Genomic DNA, 21784 nt, shown 5'->3' with positions numbered 1-21784 from the left:
TTCCTACAAAATCCGTCCACTTCTGAGCAATATTTTCCTTACCACCGGGTCAAAACCTACTAGTCACAGAAGACTTGTGTTTCAAACAGAGGGAGAAGAAAGCCAAGCAATTAGCCAGCAGAAGTCTGGTTCACTATGAACTCTCAAAGCAACATGGGATGATAAAAGGTCTCAGATATCACAATAGAAAGAGAAATCACTGATGTGAGGAGAGAGAAAAATAACCTTTCTCAAAAGTACATTCTCCCCAGATTTTATCTCATTTTTTTTTGCCTGAGATTTTATGTCAGAAAACATTTCCAATGGTGAAACACTAAATACAACAAAAATATAACAATGCACTTATACCAAAGAAAAAGATTAAATTTAATCATGGGAAGAAGAATATCAGACAATTTAGGTAAACAAAATTTAATGGTAAAACTAGTCTTCAAGAGGAAAATAAATGCCCATGGTTTATTAATGCTATGTAACTAACCAGTCAAAAGCAGTCTGGGTGCCAGTGACGGTGAAACCTAAGAGCACCACCAGAAAATGGCGTGCATGATAGGGGAAGCATAACATACCATTGATATCCAGCCTGGATCAAGCAGAGCATATGAGTCAAGCTCCTCCGTCCCCATGAGCAGCACAGCCCTAGGAAGTTTCAGTTGCCTCCTTTAAACTATACTGCTGTGTAATCTTGCACAGAGGGCTAATCACCAGGGGACAAGGACAGTGTTGCCTGTGAAGTTCACAGGTCAGTGGAAGGTATCTAAAAAACAAATTTAATATCTTTATTTATGATATCTATATATCTATGTATCTATCTATGAGCGTGTATGTATATATGAGTATAACACATACATATGTAAGTAAAATGGATAGGAAATTAAAGCTAGAAACAAAGTTTTCAAAAGACCTCATGCCCCTGCTTTAGGAGAAAGCCTCTCTAAAGTTGACTAAATAATCCATGACTATAGCACCAATCCATGACTATAGCAGAATAACATTAAGGATCTTCTTTGTTGTTGTTATTTTTATTTTAAGTCAAGAAGTATTTGGTTTTACCATATGTCTCTGAGTTATCTAGTGTCTGGTTCTCGGTCATCCAAGCAGTGCCAGGTATGGGTTCTAGCTCATGGAATGGGCCTTAAGTCAAATCAAACATTGATTTGTAATTCCCACAATGAGTCCTGTACCACCATTGCATTATCATATTTTACAGATAGGAGAGATTATAGATCACAAGTCTTGTGGCTGGGTTGAGGTTTATGTTTCTCTTTCGGTAGCATGCAGAGCACCTTCCCATGCCAAAGACATTAAAATATGGGGGTAATAGTTCTAAGGAATAAACACAGAGACCCACAGTCAGGCATTAAATACAGAGCAAGACCTTGGAACACACAGCTTTAAATTAAGATTTCTCCATCACATCTCTCCTCTCAGAGCTCAGGGACTGTGTGGAAGAGGAGGCACACCAGAAGGGATGGAGCCCACCAGGAGAATAAGACAATACAAATCAACTGAGCTAAGCTCATATGAACTCAGAGACTAAAGCACCAAGCATGGAACCTACAATGTCTGCATCAGGTCTTCTGTGCATATATTACAGTTTTCAGTTTAGTGCTTTTATGGGACTCCTGGAGTGTGAATGCGTGGTCTCTGATTCTTGTGCCTTCTCTTGACTTGTTTTATCCAACTTCAGTGTAATGGTTTTTGTTTTATCTTATCTTATTTTATTTTATTTTATTATGCTTTGATGTTTAAATAAAATGGAAAGAAAACAAATTAAAAGCTGAAAAACAAGTCCTCATTTATGCCTGTACATTACTATCTAGAAAATACACTCATAAAACAGAATACCTCATTTGCAGAGTGGCATGGATATTGGTTTAATAGGAATTGGGGCAATAGCCCATGCCACATATGATTTCACTGAATATGTCATTTGAAATGGCCCCTACTATTCAGAATAAGAACCCTCAGGAAAGCACTTCTAAGTGATAAGGCAAAGCAGGCAAAAGCCAGAAAACCACAGAGAACGACAGCCCAGAGAAACACATGACTTCTTGAAAATTTAACAAAAAAATCATCAAAGCTTTTGCTTATTATTTTTATTTAGCAACTGCCCAGACTCATAAACAATAAAGAATTATTTCTTTTGTAAAAATGAAAATTTATTTTGTGATAACAAGCTATCCAATGCAAGCAGGGCAAACAAGGACTTCACAAAACCAAGATGGAGAAGCTCTGCAGACAAAACATGAGTGGAAGGAAGCAGGGCAGAACCAATTAAATAAACACAAGGGAATGAAGATCAGGACCCCTGTGGACAAGCACAGATCAGGGAAAGAATTCCAGGTTAGGAAGTCTAGAAAATTTGAAACAATGGATTTCCTGTAGACAAAGCGACAGCAGGCAACAAAAGTCAGGGAGCCGAGAGAAACCATGTAGCTCAGTTTCTCAATAGTGACTCTATTTTAAAAAATGAAGAATAAAAATCTGGACGCAGTTACATTCTTTGGCTCAGCCACCCATCACTGCAAAGACTTCTGCTGCAGCAGATCATAGGTCCTATGGTTTTAATGTAAAATTCACCCATTTTCTTTTTCTGTATCGATAGGTACTGCGCTAACAACAATAACTTTTGAATTCAAAATTATAAAAAAAATGAATTTTAAGACCAAAATCAAATGCAAGGCAGGCAGAAACACAGCAATCCTTGGGGAATGACTTAACCAGTATCATGGGCATGGTGAGGACGCATCTACCCCCACTGCTGTTGGTCTCAGCAGTCCATAGCAAATCAAAAGCTCTTTCAACTTTTTTCTGTCTGCTTCTAGATATTTGGGGACCCAAGGGGCACCACAACATCACTGTAGCGATAACTGCTTGTGCTGATGTCCAAGCCATTCAAGTTGCTAAACGGAATGTATGTGTCAATGTGGATGTGCGTATAAGTTAGAAGATGGGTATAAGTACGGATAAAGGGATGAGTGTCTTCGAGGCTGGGTGAAAGTACGCAATAGGAATATATAATGGAGTCCTGACTAGAAGTGAAAAAAGGCAAACTCTTCCCCAATTTTCTTCTTTCTCGAAACAGTCTGCCTTATGTAGTCAAATCTGATTTGGAACACACTCTATCTTAAGTTGGCCTTGAACTCATGATCCTCTGTCACAGCCTGATAGTGCTGGGATTACAGATATATACAACTGTGCCAGGATTTTCCAAAATAAGCTTAAAAATTCATTTAGACAGAACCAAAAAATATCTCATGTTGGAAACCAGCACATTATATATTTTTTATGTCACCTAAAAAACTAGGTCCAAAAATTCTTCAAAAACAACTAATGGAAAACAGGATCCTACTTACCGGACAGGACCACTTCGATGAGATCTCCTTCCTGGATATCACTTGCCATTTTCACCAACTGGAGGATGTTTTCAGAGGTAGGATCATGCCGGAAAAGCAGGATCTTATCATATAGTCCATAGAAACCACATTCAGGGAACTGCAATGCAATACCACAATAGTTTAGATGTCAAAATCATCCTAAATATTTTGTCTTAAAAGAAAAATAAAATAAATGTCAGGGCACAAATGTAAGCTAATTAGAAAAAGTGCACACATCTAGAACATTCAATTAAAAGAAATGAATGTCAGAAATGGTATTCAAAGACTCCTTTAGTGGGAGAGAGGCTGTGCATCATAAGGCCAACAATGAATGACCAAGTCGTTTTCTAATTAACAAAGAACAGAGAACAGATTCAAAGAAGTTTCTATAGTAACATGATTAAGAAACATACTAGGCATACTAGGTGGTATGAGGAAAAGGATGCATTTTCTCACCTAAAACAGGAATCAGCTAATTAAAATTCTGTTATACATAACTTGACAATTTGGCAAAAAACAAAACAAACAAAAACACAAAACAAAAAAAGTCAAGTCAGTCTGTTTTGATATATTCCAGAATAGACATGACTCAAGAAAGCTAAACACATCATAGGCACAGAGTCTACTGGAATCTACAGTATCTCTGACCCAGGACAGAACCAGGCTAGACAGCACCCCTCTTCTCTGGGCTCTCAGAACCAGGCTACACAGCACTACTCTCCTCTGGGCTCTCAGAACCAGGCTAGACAACACTCCTCTCCTCTGGGATCTACTCACTACCTTCCTTGCTTTCTTTCAGGTTATAAATCCAAGGTCATGTGAGAACTATCAAAAAGGGCTTTCCGACTAAGTGTGAAGGATTTTCACTAACACAAGCATTGATACAAATGAACTTTGGGGCATGAAGGCCTACTGAAACATTGCGTTTTAAAGGGATTACTGACCACTGTTATCTTTCAAATGTCAAGCTGTCTAATATGGTGTGGACAGTCACAAGGCAAAGAAGAAGACTCCCTTTTTGATACTGGAATCAGTGCTGGATCTCACACGAATATCACGATAAAGAACCAAAAAGTAGAGACATATGCCTAGAGTCCCATCATTCTGGAACCAGAAGAAGGAAAACTGGAGAAGTGTGGGCTCTGGGCTAGCCTCTGTCACACACTGAGATCCAAGCCTGCCTGGGATTCATAGGGAGGCCCCGCCTACAAACTCAAAATTTTGAAAAAGTGATCTGCCTTCTACTGTGATAAAAGTCCAGAATATAATATTCTGGAGAAAAGTGCAGTTATTATGAATCCATCTTTTTCTTATTCATAAAATTAGGGACTTCATTCACATGAGCCTTTTTGTATAAATTAAAAATAAATATATTCAGAACTTTCTGGGCTTTTAGGAGTCTATGTTGATGACAAGGCTTAAAACTACTTTTGCATGTCTCTTAGACTTTCCTAAAATAAACACAGCAGCTGAAATGATGTCACCGCTTCCACTGTGCTAATTAAAAGGGAAAAAGTAGTTCACTTCTTAAAAATGTCTTCAATAATATCATCATAGCACTCGAGAACAAAGAGAAAACGGAAATACCACTTTCCTCAGTCTTAAAAACAATGGACAAGTCACAATTATTCTAAAAGAAAAGACTACTTCCTTGAAGAATTAATCATACTACATAAAATGCACATAAGCACATAGAAAAGCAGTTTCAACAAACGTAAATAAGAATGCAAACAAACTCATAATAAACCCATGAAGCATGGTCATGGAAATTTTCCTCGGCCCTGTCCTCTCCTCCATCCACTATGGGTCAGAGCTCGTCTGTGTCCCCACGGACAAGCTCATGTGGTATAGTCTCACATAAAGGAAAGAGCACAATAGTCTCTAGACACTTTGAACCTCATGGCTTCCTTTTATAGTTATATTACTGGAATCATTCAAATGTACTGCGTACATATTATTTATTTGTATTTCATCAAATGGATCTAGCATAATTGTCCATTCACCCACAAAGGGACATCTGTTTTTATCCCTAATTTAAGGCTGTTACAAATAAAAAGTTTACAAACATTTGTGTACAAGTGTTTTAGTGGGCATATGCTCTCATTTCATGTGGGTAAACACCTAGGCGTAGCATTGCTGGTTCTCATGATGAGTGTGTGTAGATGGATGTGACCATCTTCATGCCAGTATCACATTGGATTTATAATTATCAGAACTCTATACGGCCTAGAAATAAAGAATAATAACTCTTCCTTCAAGTTCCCTCCCTTGAAAGGCATTTCACAAATTGTATATTATATTAAATTATATTATTCATAATACACATGAATTTAAGTATCAACTAATCAATTTCGGCATATACATAAAAATTGTTTTATGACTTTTCAGTGATTCTGCATAGACCTATTTGGGAAGAAATACATTATTCCATATAGGGTCTTTCTATTTGGAGCCCAATGTGCTTTATACATTAGGTCTATTTAAATTTATCTGAACAATATTTGTAGATATATATATATATATATACTAAAATTTATATATATATCTTAGGCATATTTTTCAAGTTTATCTCTAGAGGCTTAATATTTCATGCAGTTATAAATAGCATCAGTACAACAAACATATAATACAATTCAAGTGTTTTAGAGTATAGTTCTAAAAGGATTAAAAATGTATAACATATACATAGGATACATACATATATATGTGTGTGTATATATAGCCACATGCTATATGTATCTACAGATCAACAGATGATATATAGGAGATAGATAGATAGATAGATAGATAGATAGATAGATGATAGACTGATGGAGTGATAAACATATAAATAAATAGAGATAGTCAAACAAGCAAGACAGACAGGTACTGATCAAACCACAGCTAAGACCTAGGACAGTCCCACCACTTTAACACGTCCTCTTGCCTAGGGAAAGAGACCAAACATCATACTGACAATTTACTCTCCGGGTTCTTAGAAAGTGCCTTTTGTGGCTCTAATTTGACCTTCTGATGGAAGTCAAGATAACTGGGGTCACGAAACATGAATTTTCAATTAAAATAAAAGGTTCTCTCACTCAGACACATACACACAAACAAAGAAAAAATCATGAATCTGGGAAAGGGAACAGAAGAGAAATCGGAGTAAGAGTAATAAGAGGGAGATGAGGTAGAATAAGGGTAGAGAGTAATCAGAATGCATTATAGACATGTGTAAAACTATTATGCTGCTAAAAAGAAAACTTAATTTAGAAATGAAGGAAAAAAGCAATCACATAAAGTAAGCACTAAAAATAAGATAAATATTCTAGTTAGGTTTTCATTGCTGTGATAAATATGACCAAAAGGAACTTGGGGAGCAAAGGGGTTCTTTTGGCTTACCGGTTACAGCCTATAAGCCAAATCAGATCGTTCAGGGCAGGAACTGAAGTAGACGCCATGTAGGAATGCTATGTCCTGACTTGCTAACCATGGCTTGCTATCTGTTTTACATATGATATCAAGAACATCTTCCTAGTGAACTGGGCCCTTCCACATGAATCATTAATCAAGAAAATGCCCTGTGGACTTGCCTACAGGCAGTCTCGGGAAGACACATCTTCTCAAGTGAGATACCTCTTCCCAGGTAACTTTAGATCTTGCCAAGGTGACAATAAAACTAGTCAGCCCAATTGACCCCTTGTTAAATGGACACATAAGCACAAACTGTTCAATTATAACCTTACCCTTCTTATTTGTCCCCAAGATTTCATGCTAGCATAAAGATTATAATGTAAAATATAACTTCAAAAGTCACAAGCCTTTAAAATTTCAAACACTTTAAAAAATTTCAGTGTATTTAAAATACCTAGGTCTTTTAATTGTAAGTTCCTGTAATATCAAAGTAGGTTGCATATCAGGACTTAGGTACTACCAAATCAAAGTTAAACCAAAGTTCCCAACAGTATAAATAGCTCAGGGTCCAGTATCTGAGACTCACAATCTTCCAGCTCCGAAAAGCCTTTGGGCTACCCTGCTCTAGATCTGCCACTCACAGAACATACAGTTCATCTCCTGGTCTCAGACCGACTCCTCTACACACCTGCTGCTCTCCTGTTCTCCAAGAATCTCCAGTATGCTGGCATCTCTAACGCAACCGAGGCTGCTCTTTTCACCCATGGCCTCTTCTACGTGCTTTTCAGGGACCCCAGACCTGCCCAACAGCACCAAGCACCAGGTATTCTTCATGACTCACTCATGTTCTTCTCTTCTTAATGACAGCTGATTTGTCTACCTCGGCTAACCAATACCAACTACCCCATTAAAGAAAAGGGTTTACTTAGCAGTATCACTCTTGGATTCATCATAGCTGATCCTAAAGCCCAAGCAGATTCCTAATTAAAATCAAAATCACAGGAACCTCCCTGAGAGTGTCTTTGCCTCCCTTTGAAGCATCACAGAGCAGGCCTCCATTGACTGCATCTCTCTCCGCAGTCCTATTTTCCAAGCTCGCACAGCAGCTCATTAAGCTCTGAGGTACTCAATGGATTTTCCAGCAAAAGCTCCAAACTCATTCCACAACCCTCCATTCCAAAACAGCACAGTCAGGTCTGTCATAATAGACCATGAAGCTGGTACCAATTTCTGTCCTAATTAGATTTCTATTCCTGTGATAAACATCATGACCAAAAGCAACCTAGGAAGGACAGTGTTTATTTGGCTCACAAGTTACAGTGCATCATTAGGGGAAACCAAGGCAGGAACCTGGAGGCAGGAACTAAAGAGAAGCCAGGGAAGAATGCTTCTCACTAGCTTGCTAGCTGGCCATGGCTTTCACTGCATGTAGATATAACCCTGGGTGCCCTGTGGTGGCACCACCCCCAGTGAGCTGGACCCTCCCACACCCACCATTAATCCAGGAAATACCATAGTGAACTTCCTACAGGCAATATAATGAAGACAGTTTCTCAAGTGGAGTTCCTCTTCCTACTTAGCTCTAACTTGGGTCCAGTTGAGGGAAAACAAACAAACAAACAAAACAAACAAAAAAACTAGTCACTGAAACAAATAATTTAAAAGGAAAAAAAGAAGAAAAAGAAAGAAAATTTGGAGTCTGGCCTTTTCCATTTAGAAAAATTATTCTGAGAGTTCTTGGTGTTGTGGTTTAGTAATTGAGAGTTTATTTTACTTTATTCCTAAAGCACTCACAGTACTTACTGTATGTGTGGTTCATGGATGTATCCATGCTAGAGATAGGAAACATTTAAGATAGTTCTAATTTTTTGTTTGTTTATGATAACAAATAAAGCCACCACAAATGTTCACAGAAGTTTATATACCAACAAACATGTTTCTGCTTATGTCTGATTGTTTAGTAGGTATGTGGACAAATTTAGAAGAGTTTAAACATTCCAAGGATAACACCTTCTGGGGACAGCTCCTCAGTAACAAAGTCTCCATCTCTTACAAGCCCCACCACCTTGACACCATGGTGAGGACTACATCTTCAGCACACTTGTATAAGTAGATAAATCACACACACACACACACACACACACACACACACACACATTTGCACATGTGGTCATGTGTGTGCATGCTCCACATATCAACAGATTAATCCAGAGTCATGAGGATAAAGCTGAGGGAATAATGTGAACACCTTTATTCCTTGGTTGGCAGTGTAGAGGAAGTGGATAGTTCCCTTTGGCAGAAGAAAATTCATGAACGGGGACAGAATCCTATTAGCAGTGCATCTGTTAAGAGTATTGAATGAAGTTTAACACTTTTTTGAAATTGGGAATCTAGGCACAGAAACTTTCATTGCAGAATTCTACCCATCATTTAAACAATAAACAATGTCAACACAATACAATGCTTTACAGAACGCCAAAATTTTAACTTCAGACTGTTCCTGCAATTTTTATTCTCCCTGTAGATAGATGAACAAAGCCCCAAATTATGAAGTTTGCAGAATACTACATAGGTGAAAGTGGATATTTCTTTAGGTTACACAAAGTATTTGTAGATACTTAATAGGGGAATGCAGATGTTGAGATACAAGAAACTGAAATAACACAAATAAAGAAAATAAACACTACTATTAGAAAATGGCCAAAGGATCTGAAGAGACATCATATACAAAATGCACAGATAACTAGAATATATATAAAATATTCACAATTCCTAATCTTCACAGAAATGATGATTAAAGCCATCCTCATATGTTACCTAAAATCAATTATCCTGATTATCATCCACAGCCATAAGAGAATAACAGAAGGTGGGGGGGAAAGTAGAAAAAGGAGAAGCCACACTTGCAGAGGAATTGAGATCAGGAATGTATAAGGACATTTACAATCATTTGTTCATTCTTGTACAATTCATATTAGTCATGATAAGGAATAAGAACCATTCTTTAACAGAGAAATGGCTACAGAAGCTACACAGTAGCATACAACTGAGACTTTCTACTTTATTAAAAAAAATGGCATCATGTAACTTAAAATAATATGAATGAGCTTGAAGGAAATTATTTTCAGTGAAATGAGCCAGACAGAGACACAAAAGGATTTCACTGACACATGGACTCTATGAAAGAAGAACTCTGCTGCAGAGGGCCGCTTACTGGTTCCCAGCTGCTTAGCCCTGAAATAGTCACACAGAAACTGTATTATTTAAATCACTGCTTGGTCCATTAGCTCTAGCTTCTTATTAGCTAACTCTTACATCTTAATTTAACCCATCTCCATTAATCTGTGCATCACCACAAGGTCATGGCCTACCAGCAAAATTTCAGCACATCTGTCTCTGGCATTGGTTCCATGGCTTCTCTCTGACTCTGCCCTTCTTTCTCCCAGCATTCAGCCTAGCTTTCCCCACGTACCTAAGTTCTGCCTTGCTATAGATCCAAAACAGTTTCTTTATTCATTAATGGTAATCACCTCCCCTTTTCTGTTTAATTAAAAAGGAAGGTTTAACTTTAACATAGTAACAAAATAGGTATCAAACAAGAATGGCGGCAGAGTAAAATGATGCTGAGTATTGTTTGGCTGTTCACTGTGTCAATTCCGGTCAACGAAATTGCCACTGTTCCAGGGGCAATCTACAACGATGCTGGGGAAATTGCCACTGCTCAGGGCCTCAATCAGGGGACGATCTCAGTTCACTTCACAGACTTGTGTTCTAGGAATGGGGAAAACTAGGTTCCTTTCAAATGATTGTGCTTCTCTTTGAGGGGAGGAGGGTAGGCAGTCTCAACACAGACATTTGCGTCTTTGTCACTGGCAGTGTCTCCAGTGTGAGTGATCATTTTAGACTTCTCATAATTAATATGTGCTTTCCGTTCTTCTGCCATCCTCTAAAGTTTTCATTCTTTATATTTTGAGTTCTGCAAATGACATACATGCAGGTCTTACTTGTTGAAAAAAATCCACTCTGGCAATCTCTAATTGGGTTGTTGTCATTTAAAATTAATTTATTCATAATTAAGGTGACTAATTTTTCCCTTTTCCACCCTATGTTCTCTTTGTTGCTTTCTTTTTTTTTAAACTAATGTGCCAGGCAGCCACACTGTCATGTACAGTTACATGACCAAGGTTCACATCCAACCCAAGGGTTCTGCACTGTAGGCTTCATGTCCACTCCTCATGTTATCTTGCCACTTTTTTTTATAACTAAGCATATTATAAATATCAATGTACAATTCTAATCTTTTTGTTTAAAATATTTGCCTTTAAAATGAAGGATAACCTTGTTTGATTATGATTTTAATGTTTAATAATACTAATGACTTTATGAAAAATGAACATTTTCATATGATTTCATTTCTTACAACCTGCCGAACTTGGAGAGATATATTAATTGTAGAGCTCACATTAATTTTTTTGTTGTTGTTGTTTTTTTGGAGATGGGGTTTCTCTATTTAACAGCCCCAGCTGTCCCAAAACTAGCTCTGTAGACCAGGCTGGCCTTGAACTCACGGACCCACCTGCCTCTAAGTAGGATTAAAGACTTGTACCACCACTGCCAAGCCAAAGGTTTTTACTCCTGAGTATTTTGTCAACTTCCTACTGATAAGATAAGCCAAGGCATGGCCAGGGCAATTTACAGAAAAGGTTTATTTGGGCTTAAGGTTCTAAAGGGTTGAGTTCATCATGGTTACTGTAGAGAAACATGGCAGCTGGTAGACATGGCAACTGGAACAGCTGAGAGCTCATATCTCCAACTTCAAACAAGAAGCAAGGAGAGTGAACTGGAATGGCTTGTGGCTTTTGAAACCTCACAGCCCAACCCCAGTGACACACTTCCTCCAACAATGCCATACCTTCTAAACTTCCTAAATGGGATATCAACTGGGGAATAAGTATTTAATTACCCAAGACATTTCATTCAAACTACCACATACATTGTGCAAAATCCCAATTAGGGTAAGCATAATTATCTCCTGTATTATTTCTTTTTTATATCATATCTATTATTTCTTTTTGAAATACACAACTTACTATGTATCATTCATTTACTGTGGGTTTTCTCTATCCATGATTTAGCACTCACTTAATAATATTTGGCTATTTCTCTCTCCCTCAACTTTCCCCAGGCTCTGGTTAACAACCATTAAGCTCTGTTTCTATGCGGCTAATGCTTTCAAATGAGCTCTTGTAGTCTCAATGTGTCGGGGTTTGTTGTTTTTTTGTTTTTTGTTTTTTTTTTCCGCCGCCACGGTGATCTCCAGTTCTATTTACACTGTTGCAAATGGCAGGATTTCGTCCTTTTATGGCTATCTACTCCTCTAGTTCAGAAACACCCACTTTTTTTCTATTCACTCCTCTGGTGATGGGCATGTATGTTGTTTCCATTTCACAGCTACTATAAAGTGTTCACTGTAATTCTGATTTTCTTTTCTGTGATAGAGATGCCGAGTGTTTTCTTATATACTTGTTGGACATTTGAATGCCTTTTTGAAAAATGTTTATATTTATTGCTCTTTCTTATCAGTTATCCTTTTTCTTTCTGCTTTTTAGTTACTTGAATTCTTTATATATTTTGGATTAATTGTTGTCAGCTGTATAGTTAACAGACATCCAAATGTCTCTTTACTCATTTGACTATTTCACTTGCTCCACAGAGTTCTTTGACTTGGGAAGACGTAATCTGTTCATATTTCCTCCTGCTTGCTGTGCTTTTGGGGTCTTATCTGAAATGGCCCAATGCCCTGAAATGTTTCTTTGTTTTCCTTCTTTTGTTTCATAGATTCAGGCCTTACATTTCAGTAGTCGATTCATTTTGAGCTGAGGTTTAACAGCTAAGAGACTTAGCTCTAGTTCCATTCCCCAACAAACAGATATCCAGATTTGCATTTGACCCCATGTTCAACCCTTTAGCAGATTTCTGGAGCTCTTACTTTGTTATAGGTTTCCGGTTCTCTCCTCTCCTTGCCCCCTCCCTGCAGCAGATAATTATTTTTTCTATGTTCTTTCTTTCTCCCTTGTAATCAGATGTACACTACACATAAAAGTTTGCACTAAAATTTTAAAGAAAAACAGGCCATTCATTAATTGTACATATCCTATTGCTATGTGGTTTGTAGGCAAAGGTGAGTGATTTCGACTCTTGAAAGTAGAAGGGCAAAAAAAAAACCCTCCAAAGCAGTCAGTACTTGGGCTACAGTAAGAAAACACGAGAAAGCTAAAGGGTTATAAAACCGCACATGGAATGAATTAAATTGTAAAGACTCTAATGGTTAGTTTTAATTGTCAACTTGACATAATCTACAATAACCTGGGAATTGAGTTAAATGAGGAATTGTCTAGATCTGGCTGACCATGGGCATCCTTTGGAGGATTGTCTTGATTACTTTGAGATAGGGAGACACATCTATTGTGGGCAGCACCATTCCCTGGCTTTTGGTCCTCAATTGTATAAGATTAGAAAAAAATAGGCTGAGCAATGACCGCGCATGCATTCTTTTTTGCCTCTCTGAGCTATTGACTGTGGATGTTGGATAGGTGCTTCAAGTTCTAGTCCTGATGCCCCCACCCAGTGATGGGCAATGACTAAGAAGGTCAAATTGAGTGAATCCTTTATTCCTTAAATTGTTTTTGTTTGGTGGAAGCATAAATCAGAAGGAGCTTAAGGAACTCAGCAGACCAAGATGTGTTCATTGCCCTTTCTGCAAAGCAAATTCTGGCCCACATGTCTCAATGCCTTCTTCAAAAGACTTGTATGTTCCTCTTCATTCTGGTGCATTGCTGGCATCTAAATACCACATTCTGTGCTGTGCCTCTGTCAATCTGTGGACACAGTGTAGTACCTGAGGAGTTCGGAGGGCTCCAACAGGGCTCCAATACCTCACAGTCTTTCTTAAGCTGACTTAAAGCTTTTTTTGAAAATACAAAATGCTAGTAACAACATGCCACCAATATGAAAGGTATTGTTAAAAGACTTAAGATGAAAAGCGTCAAGAATATTCATGTTCTTCCTAAGAGTAGTCTCTGCTGTACGTGCCAGACTGAAGGGTGGCTACCTTCCACCACAGGTCCTCCTGCATCCCAGCATGGCTTTCTCTACTTCTGGCCCCCTGCATCAGGTTAGAGAGCTTAGGGCAGAACCACGCTGGACATGGACGTCTAGCTGCTCAGGACAGCTGACAAATCTGAAGGTTTATATTTTTTTAATGTTCTGTTTTTTTATGAGAAGGAAAAAATATGCATAATCCTTTTTGACTATAAGAGGCTTTTCTTTTATGTGACATAATGTTCTGCTTGAATAGAATCTATATACAATAAGACTTTCAAAGAGCATATTTTAGAATGATGTCTGGGAGGTGACGACTGGGATATAACAAAGCCGACAACGTGCAGGGGAACATATTGGGGGAAACACTCCTGGAACAACATTCCCTAATTTGGTCATAATCATCTGTTTTTATGCGAAGGTGTGTGAGCTTTGAAATTTGAAAACCCTCATTAAACTAAACATGCTTTGAAAGGGCTTTGAGGCTTGTAGACTCGGCTGGAGCTCATTACATGATCAGCCCCGTGTTTCTCCGGGCTCTGCAGTTGTGAGCACAAACATCCGAGACAAGTGACTCCCAGCTCGCTCCAAGTTTGCCTCTAACAAAACTGGCCACTGTGAAAACATGGCCAACAAGCCCAGCACTGGTCCTAAGCTCTTTAATCCTGCCCTATGCGGGAAACCCCTCCACTGCTGTGTGTATCATTTGGCATTGGTGACCACAGAGCACAATTTACTGTTACATTTCACTATAAATTCATGGCTGGCCACACAATGTGCTCCAGAGTAGAATAAATACATGTTTTAATGAGTCGCTGAAATGGGACCTGGCCAACGGGAAATCTGAGGAACAAAGGGTGCTTTTTCACAGAGGCAAAGAGCAAGCAATTCTAGAAACAGATCAATCCACCGCTCAGTCAAGTGGAAGAGAGAGGGAGAGATGGCCCAATTAGGAAATGAAAACGCCTTGCCAGTTTACTTTTGATAAAAGGTGAGGATCTAATGAAGTCCTGGAATTAAAACGCTGTCGCGGCAGTGGGGATGTCAGTTGAACATTGCAGTTTCCTCACCAAAGTGATTTTTACAACACTTCCCAGTGTTTCCTGCTCACCTTAGGAGTGTATGAATGGTCTCCTTCAACTATCAGAACTTTAAAAGGAGCTACCACTTAATTCCTTGGTCAGAATACTGGCGATGCTTTTGCAGGGGCAGAAAGACTCAAAAGCAGTGACCAAATGCCTAAGAGAGAGTGCCTAGGGTCCTCAACTAGCCTGGTAGAGTTATATCAGATGGTTCCCTAGGACCCCTCAATTAGCGTGGTACATCAGAGAGTTCCAGAAGTCACCCGTATAGTGATGTGGGAGTACCCTCTGTGTGCGGTGATTACCATTAATGAATAAAGAAACTGCTTTGGACCTATAGCAAGGCAGAATTTAGGTAGACAGGGAAAGCTAGGCTGGATTCTGGAAGGAAGAAGAGTTGAGTCAGAGAGACACCAGGGACACACCAGGGGAGATAGAAAATTTGCTGGTAGGCCACAACCTCATGGTGATACACAGATTCATAGAAATGGGTTAAATTAATATGTAAGAGTTAGCCAATAAGAAACTAGAGCTAAAGGGCCAAGCAGTGATTTAATTAATACAGTTTCTGTATGATAATTTGGGGGCTAAGCTATCCGGGTGCCTGGGACAAACAGTGCCCTCCTCACAACAGTATAGAGTCGGAAAAGGGCCATTAGGAAGCTGCTGATCCTGAGGACAACTGGAGCAACAGAGGAAACCAAGGTTTAATGATGAGACAACAAAGGGCTTCTAGAACTGTTGAAGGTAGCTGTGCTGCTCTTAACACGGTTCGTGTCCTCAGAAGGAAGCACATGGAAAGAATCCCACACCATGACCTACAGCCGTGCAACCAGTGTCTGAATAATCACAGGGAACAGAAACTAGAAAAGTTGAAAACATTTCTCCTTAGCCCCTCCGTACCCTGTGGCACCCACCCCTACCGTATCACCCAAGCCAAATCCACCTTAGGTCCGCCTTGCCTTGTAGCAAATTGAACCATAGATCCTTGGTAGAATTATTCGTCTCTCTGTCCCAAAGTACAGATTCTGGATGATAAATCTAATACCTATGTGCAAGAAATAGTTTTTGAAACTTTTGAAAGTGTCAAATAATTGATAAACATCATGGGTGGTGTAGGAAGCTTCATGATCTCAGCTGGGCAAAGACTTCAGGCTGTAAATATCTTGCCACACAAGCATGATGACCCGAGTCATAATTCCCAGAACCTAAATGGAACGTTGGGAATGGTGTCATACATTCTCATAATCCAACCGTGGGTGTGAGATGGGGACAGAGAGACCTCTAAGGCCCAGCATTTTAGCCTAATCAGTAAGCTCCAGTTCAGTAAGTCACTGTCTCAATAAGGAAAACTGATGGCATCTGATAAGCAACCAAGGCTACACACGTGTGTATGCATACAGTGTACACACATGCACACATACACTAGAGGAAGATTTGCTATACATTTACCATGCTATGACAAAAACCAGACACGTTCCCTACAGAGTCACAGAGACTCGGGCTGCCAGGCTCACTTTGCTCTTCTGTAGTCTGCGCTGGGTTCCACATGCAGAGAGTGCTGGCAGGGAATCCGACCCTGGCCTCTCACCCTCTATGGTTTCTCCTCTTCCACCAGCACCTTCATTTGTATGACCTCTTTGCAAAACCAATGGGCCCTTTGTTCAGGGACGGCTAACACCAGGTGTGTATCAGCTCTAGCAATCTTCAAGGTTCAAATTTAGACACAGCTCACTTGAGTTAACTCCCCTCGCCACTGTTTGGTAAGAATTAAACAGAAACGTCCTTTCCAGTAAAAACAGGGTTCTAATTTATCCCACACTTATTTCCTACAGTCAGACCTAGAATTGGACCCATGGTCTCACTTGTCAGGATTTATTTTTCCACTATACTTTTTACTAAATTCAAATAACATTTTAAAAATCATTTTCATTGATAATATTAAATTTGGGTTTTTTTAATATTCAAAGAGAGGTTTATTATAGCATAACTGAGGGGACAGACAGAGTTTCTGTAAAGGTTCAGTGCTCCTGTGTGTGGGGCTGCAGAGCTCCTGTGTGGATACAATGCTACTGGGGGGTACAATGCACTGTGGGGGTAACAGTACTACTGTGGGGGGTGCAGTGCTACTGTGGGGGTGCAGTGCTACTGTGGGGGTGCAGTGCTACTGTGGGGGTGCAGTGCTACTGTAGGGGTGCAGTGCTACTGTGGGGGGTGCAGAGCTCCTGTGAGGTTGCAGAGCTCCTGTTGGGGTGCAGAAGGCCTACATAGCAAGTGGCAGAAATGTTATCATCAAGCTGGTAGTTGGGTGAGGCATTGGATAAATTTGGATTTTTACAGTAAATTTGCATTATGGTAAGGAGTACATAAACAAAGACAGGAAAAGATAAAAAAAAAAAAGAAGAGGGAATATCTCCTAAGAAAGATAGATCAGCTAATTCATTAAGGTTTAGATAAGATTTGAAATGGTAGGCTGGCTATCAGATTTTAAAATTAGTTATAGTTACAGACATACAGAAAAGCCTAACTTGGTTAATTTTTTTCAAGAATGAAACAACTACAATCTTCCTTAAGCATACATAAATATTGATGCTTTCTGTCAAATGTTTTTCCAGGAGTCTGATAAACTATGTCCCTATCTAAAAGCAGCAGATGGTAGATATGATGCACTGGGATGCTTAATTTGGGGCTGAAATTTTTTTCTATTTTAATTTCAATAATGTCATCTAGTAAGAATACAAAAGTACTAAGAAGAGACTTAATAAACAGCATTACTCCCAAATGCAACAAGTTCTGGAGATTCACATCATAGAGATAGTTTAAGTCATTGTTTTGTTGTATATAATTTTTAAGATTTAAAACAAATGTTCACATCAAGCAATTACAGGTGCTAATAATTAATGAGCGCTTCACAACTGTGGTGTAAAAACACATCTGTATTATGTCTTGACAGACGTCGAGTGTCTGAGAGCTATTAAGTCTCAGTAGATGCTCCGAGAGTGCTCACACAGCAGTAATTAGGTGGATGGATGTACAACTCGGAAATGAAAACAGATGTACATCATTTTCTTTGTCTTTCTGAAGGAAACCGCCACTATAATATACTGTAGTGTTTTCATATTTCAGACAGCTTCATTAGTTTTCTAAATGAAAAAAAAATGGAAGCAAGTACTGGACAAAATAAAAGATTCTACAGCAAATCAAAAGGCTCAACCAATGGCAAGAACTTTAGAGAAAAAAAAAACTTCTAGTTATTATTTGCTTTATATTCCCATTTTAGAGATGGGTGGGGTGATGTTCAGAAAATAAATAGTTCTTACTAGGCGGCAACACTGGGCAGTAAAAGAACAACACAAGGCTAGAAGTCCATTCTCCTCAATCCAAGTCTCCAATCATTACCCTCAGTTCTATTCTCTTAAAGAAGAAACCCTGACAGACTGTGCTAATGCTCAGACCTGAAATCCCTGAGGACTTTTCTTGGCCATAAAACCCATGTTTACCGGTTGTGAAAACAGAATAAAACCTAGAAAAGTTACTTGATGGATATGTAACAACTGTTCTTACTGATAGGTCTTTAAAATGTTGGTGGCAATGAGGCAGCTAGCTGAATGCCAGGTGACTACAGGATGGACAGGTAAAATGAACAGAAATGTTAGCTTGGGGTTTGTGGAGGACCAAAAATGTGAGCCTATTTCAGCTTGTCTGGAGGTCAGAGAGTTTGAGCTTGCTCAAAATTGTTGACAACAACCAGCGCGACACATCCTGTTCCAGGAAGTGGTTATGTGGTTCTTTTGGCATTAAGATGGCCCATACAGGTAGAACCATTTCACCCTGACTCAGGATCGGGTTGTGCAAGCATACTTAAGATCCTATTTTTGAAATGAGAGGTTTGACCATAGGAGTGTCTGCCTTCAGGATATTTGATCTAGGGTGGTTCACTGCCTAAACAACAGAATGTTAATGAATTGATATCTCAAGGTAAAGAAGCAAATAACTATTCCAGTTGTCCTATGTGACATGTTAAAGAAGTCTTTTGTTGCCTTCTTCCCCCTTTTGTATTGGGTTATAAAAGTGTATGGAAAATTAAATGCAGGGTTTTTGGTAGACACTGAAACTCCATCCTAATACTATCTTAAGTTTTCTGTTTTATTATTTTCATTTATATCTTCATCCTCTTTACTATTTTTCTGATCCCCATGTCCCTACCCCGGTAAGTGGTATTTTTGTGGAAGCTGGTCTCCTCCAACAGGGGTCATTAGAACAAATAATAATAATAATAATAATAATAATAATAATAGTGTATTTTTCCTTGGGGCTCCCTCTCAGCAGTTCTCATCTATACCACCAGCTTCTCCAGGTCTTCTGTGTTACTGATAAAAATATAAACACTGGTATGTCTATCAGGTTATTCTCTATTTTCATAACAGAAATGAACTTTATTGAAAGTAGATAAGTGAATCCTTCAATTAGCATCAAGGCTTTGCCTTTAAAATATGGAAATTAAAAGTAGTTGTGGGATATTTTGATCACACTTTGACACTCCTAAGATTTCCCACAGCTCCAGAAGGTGGGGTGAGTGGTTTTTGGATGTCAATAGGTTATGTTTGTTTATCATCATTTAGGGAGCTTGGTTGCAAGTTGTTACTGGTCATAATCAGGGAGGAAACTAATCAAATGAGATTAGATTCAGGAATTGCCTACTGAAAAAAGAAAAGGAGGATATATGAATGATTGGATAAAAGGGTGGATTATTGAACCTATCTTTAAAAAGCAACTAGTGGTCTTAAATAATTTACATGATATGGATTTTTGTATATTGACGCAAATTTGAGGTTATTTTATTATACTATTTAAATGTTTCCACTCTTGTTTAAGTTATTTTTATATATTGACACAAATTTAATGTTACTTTTGTTATATTGTATATATGTTTCTAATGCTGTTTAAGATAGTTTTAGATATTGATACAAATTTAAGGTTATTTTTGTTTTGACACTGTATATATGTTTCTATTGCTGTTTATGGTACTGTAACTATGCAGTTCATTTTAAAATGTAATGCAAAATTCTAGTCCTTAGAAACTACGATTACTTTAAAAATGTAGGGTAGTAGTTACTCATCTATAACAATCAAATCTGTGGCCATGTTAGGTATGAGTTCAAGGTCAAACAGAAATATGTTTTAGATAGACAGATGGTCTTCAAGCACTTGAGACTTATAGAATACAGAATTGAAAATGTTTTAATAACATAATGATTTTCATGACAGTGAAACACATCTGTTGCTGGAAGCATCAATCTACTTCAGAGAATATGAGGGGCATTGATGAACCTCCTTAAGGAGTTTTTCTTGCACTTGGCAAGAAACTGCCCTTGCCTCACCTGTGGACAGTATGCTGTTCAAAATGGACAAGCAGGACACAAATTGCATAGCTTTACCAAGAAAAGTATGACAGTCCTTCAAAATTCATGCTTCACAGAAAGTTCTGTGAGATATTCTAGGTCTTAGTATAATGATTGCTATTGTCTCTTTAAGAGACAAGCCATGCCCACCCCCTCCCCCATCTGCTGAGAAAGGCTGATCTTCAGCTTCTGGCCTGAGCTCGCTCTTCCCACCCCATCTTCCTCTTGGAGAGGCAGCTTCTGCCTCTCTCCCCACTTCTCCCCTTCCCCAGCTTCTATCTCTCTCTTCTGTCTCTCCCCCCCCCTCTCTCCCCGCTTCTCCCCTTCTCCCTCCATAACCCCTTGAATAAATATCCAACCTCACTCTGTATGCTGTGGCTATCCATGTCTCTGTCTCCTGCTCGCCCACCACATGTCTACCTGCCTGGGACCAGCCACTGCTCAGGAATCAGCAGCCGTCTCTGCCTGGGACTGGCTGCTCTCAGGGCCCGCTGCCTGCCACCACATGGCCTGCTACCACTGCTTGGGGACCTACAGCATTTCTGCTGCCTACTGCCACTGGGGATCCTGCAGCATTTTTAATTTTTTCATTACATGTAGGCCAAAGATGGATGCCCCAATGTTGTAGAGGAAATGTGGGTGACTGTCTAAACAGCCAGATATCTTTGTCATTTCTATAGTTTTGGAAGTTTGTTTGCTCTGCACTTCTTTCTTATTCTGGGAATATTATATCATTTTGGGGACTCTGATAGGCTAGAAGACTGAAGAGCTATAGTTACAGTTTTCCATGTTATAAAATTCAAAAAAGAAATTCACAAAAATATGTGTAAAGTGTATAGGCTGAGAGACATAAAAGCCTAAATTATTTATCTAAGAAAATGTTTTGAGGTCTAAAAAGATAATTTTGGGTTGTCAATACAAATTAAGATAGAAAGTGAATGAGTTAGGTACAAAATATTGAACTCACCAAGATAGGATAGGTAATAGAGCATTTTCTCTGAATTTGCCAAATACTAGACATGACATTATAAGAGTAACTCATACCTAATAATTGCTCTTATTATATATAGTTTTACTCTGTTAGAGTTAAAGCCTTCCTTTTTCTTAAGACAAAAGGAGAAAATGTTGGGAGGTATTTAGATCACACACCAACACTCCTGAGACTGCCAAAGAAATTGACTTTGACACAGAAGGCAGAGCTAGCTACTAGCTGACCAAAATTTGCCATCGAGGTTTTGGAGAACCTGCAGCATATGCAGAGACATAGCAAGCAGTGCAGAGAGGCTTAGATTTCCAGCCTTTTTGGATAGAGAAAAGGGAGAAAGAAGAGGTTACTGGTCACTTCTCTGTCCCTTCTCTCATCAGATCTGATTGTCAAGTTTTTATTAATAAGGAATAATTAGATAAATGCTTCAAAAGGTGGTTTTCC

General features: G+C 38.8%; 1 protein-coding gene across 3 annotated transcripts in view; it reads right to left on the bottom strand.

Annotated features, from left to right (window-relative positions):
* Prkd1 (protein kinase D1) overlaps positions 1-21784 on the bottom strand; it is a 394421-nt gene that overhangs the window by 131951 nt on the left and 240686 nt on the right. For all 3 annotated transcript variants that reach the window (XM_041658222.1, XM_041658220.1, XM_041658221.1), the window contains exon 2: positions 3357-3495. In XM_041658222.1, the coding sequence (XP_041514156.1) occupies positions 3357-3405 (49 nt within the window). In that variant the 5' untranslated portion in view covers positions 3406-3495. The remainder of the gene's footprint in view (positions 1-3356; positions 3496-21784) is intronic.

The sequence above is a fragment of the Microtus oregoni genome, unplaced genomic scaffold, assembly GCF_018167655.1.
Source record: "Microtus oregoni isolate MIOR12 unplaced genomic scaffold, Mior012 000009F_ref0000495, whole genome shotgun sequence".
NCBI classification, from domain to species: Eukaryota; Metazoa; Chordata; class Mammalia; order Rodentia; family Cricetidae; genus Microtus; species Microtus oregoni.
The sequence above is the reverse complement of the archived record's forward strand: the minus strand, read 5'-3'. Positions and strand labels throughout refer to the sequence as shown.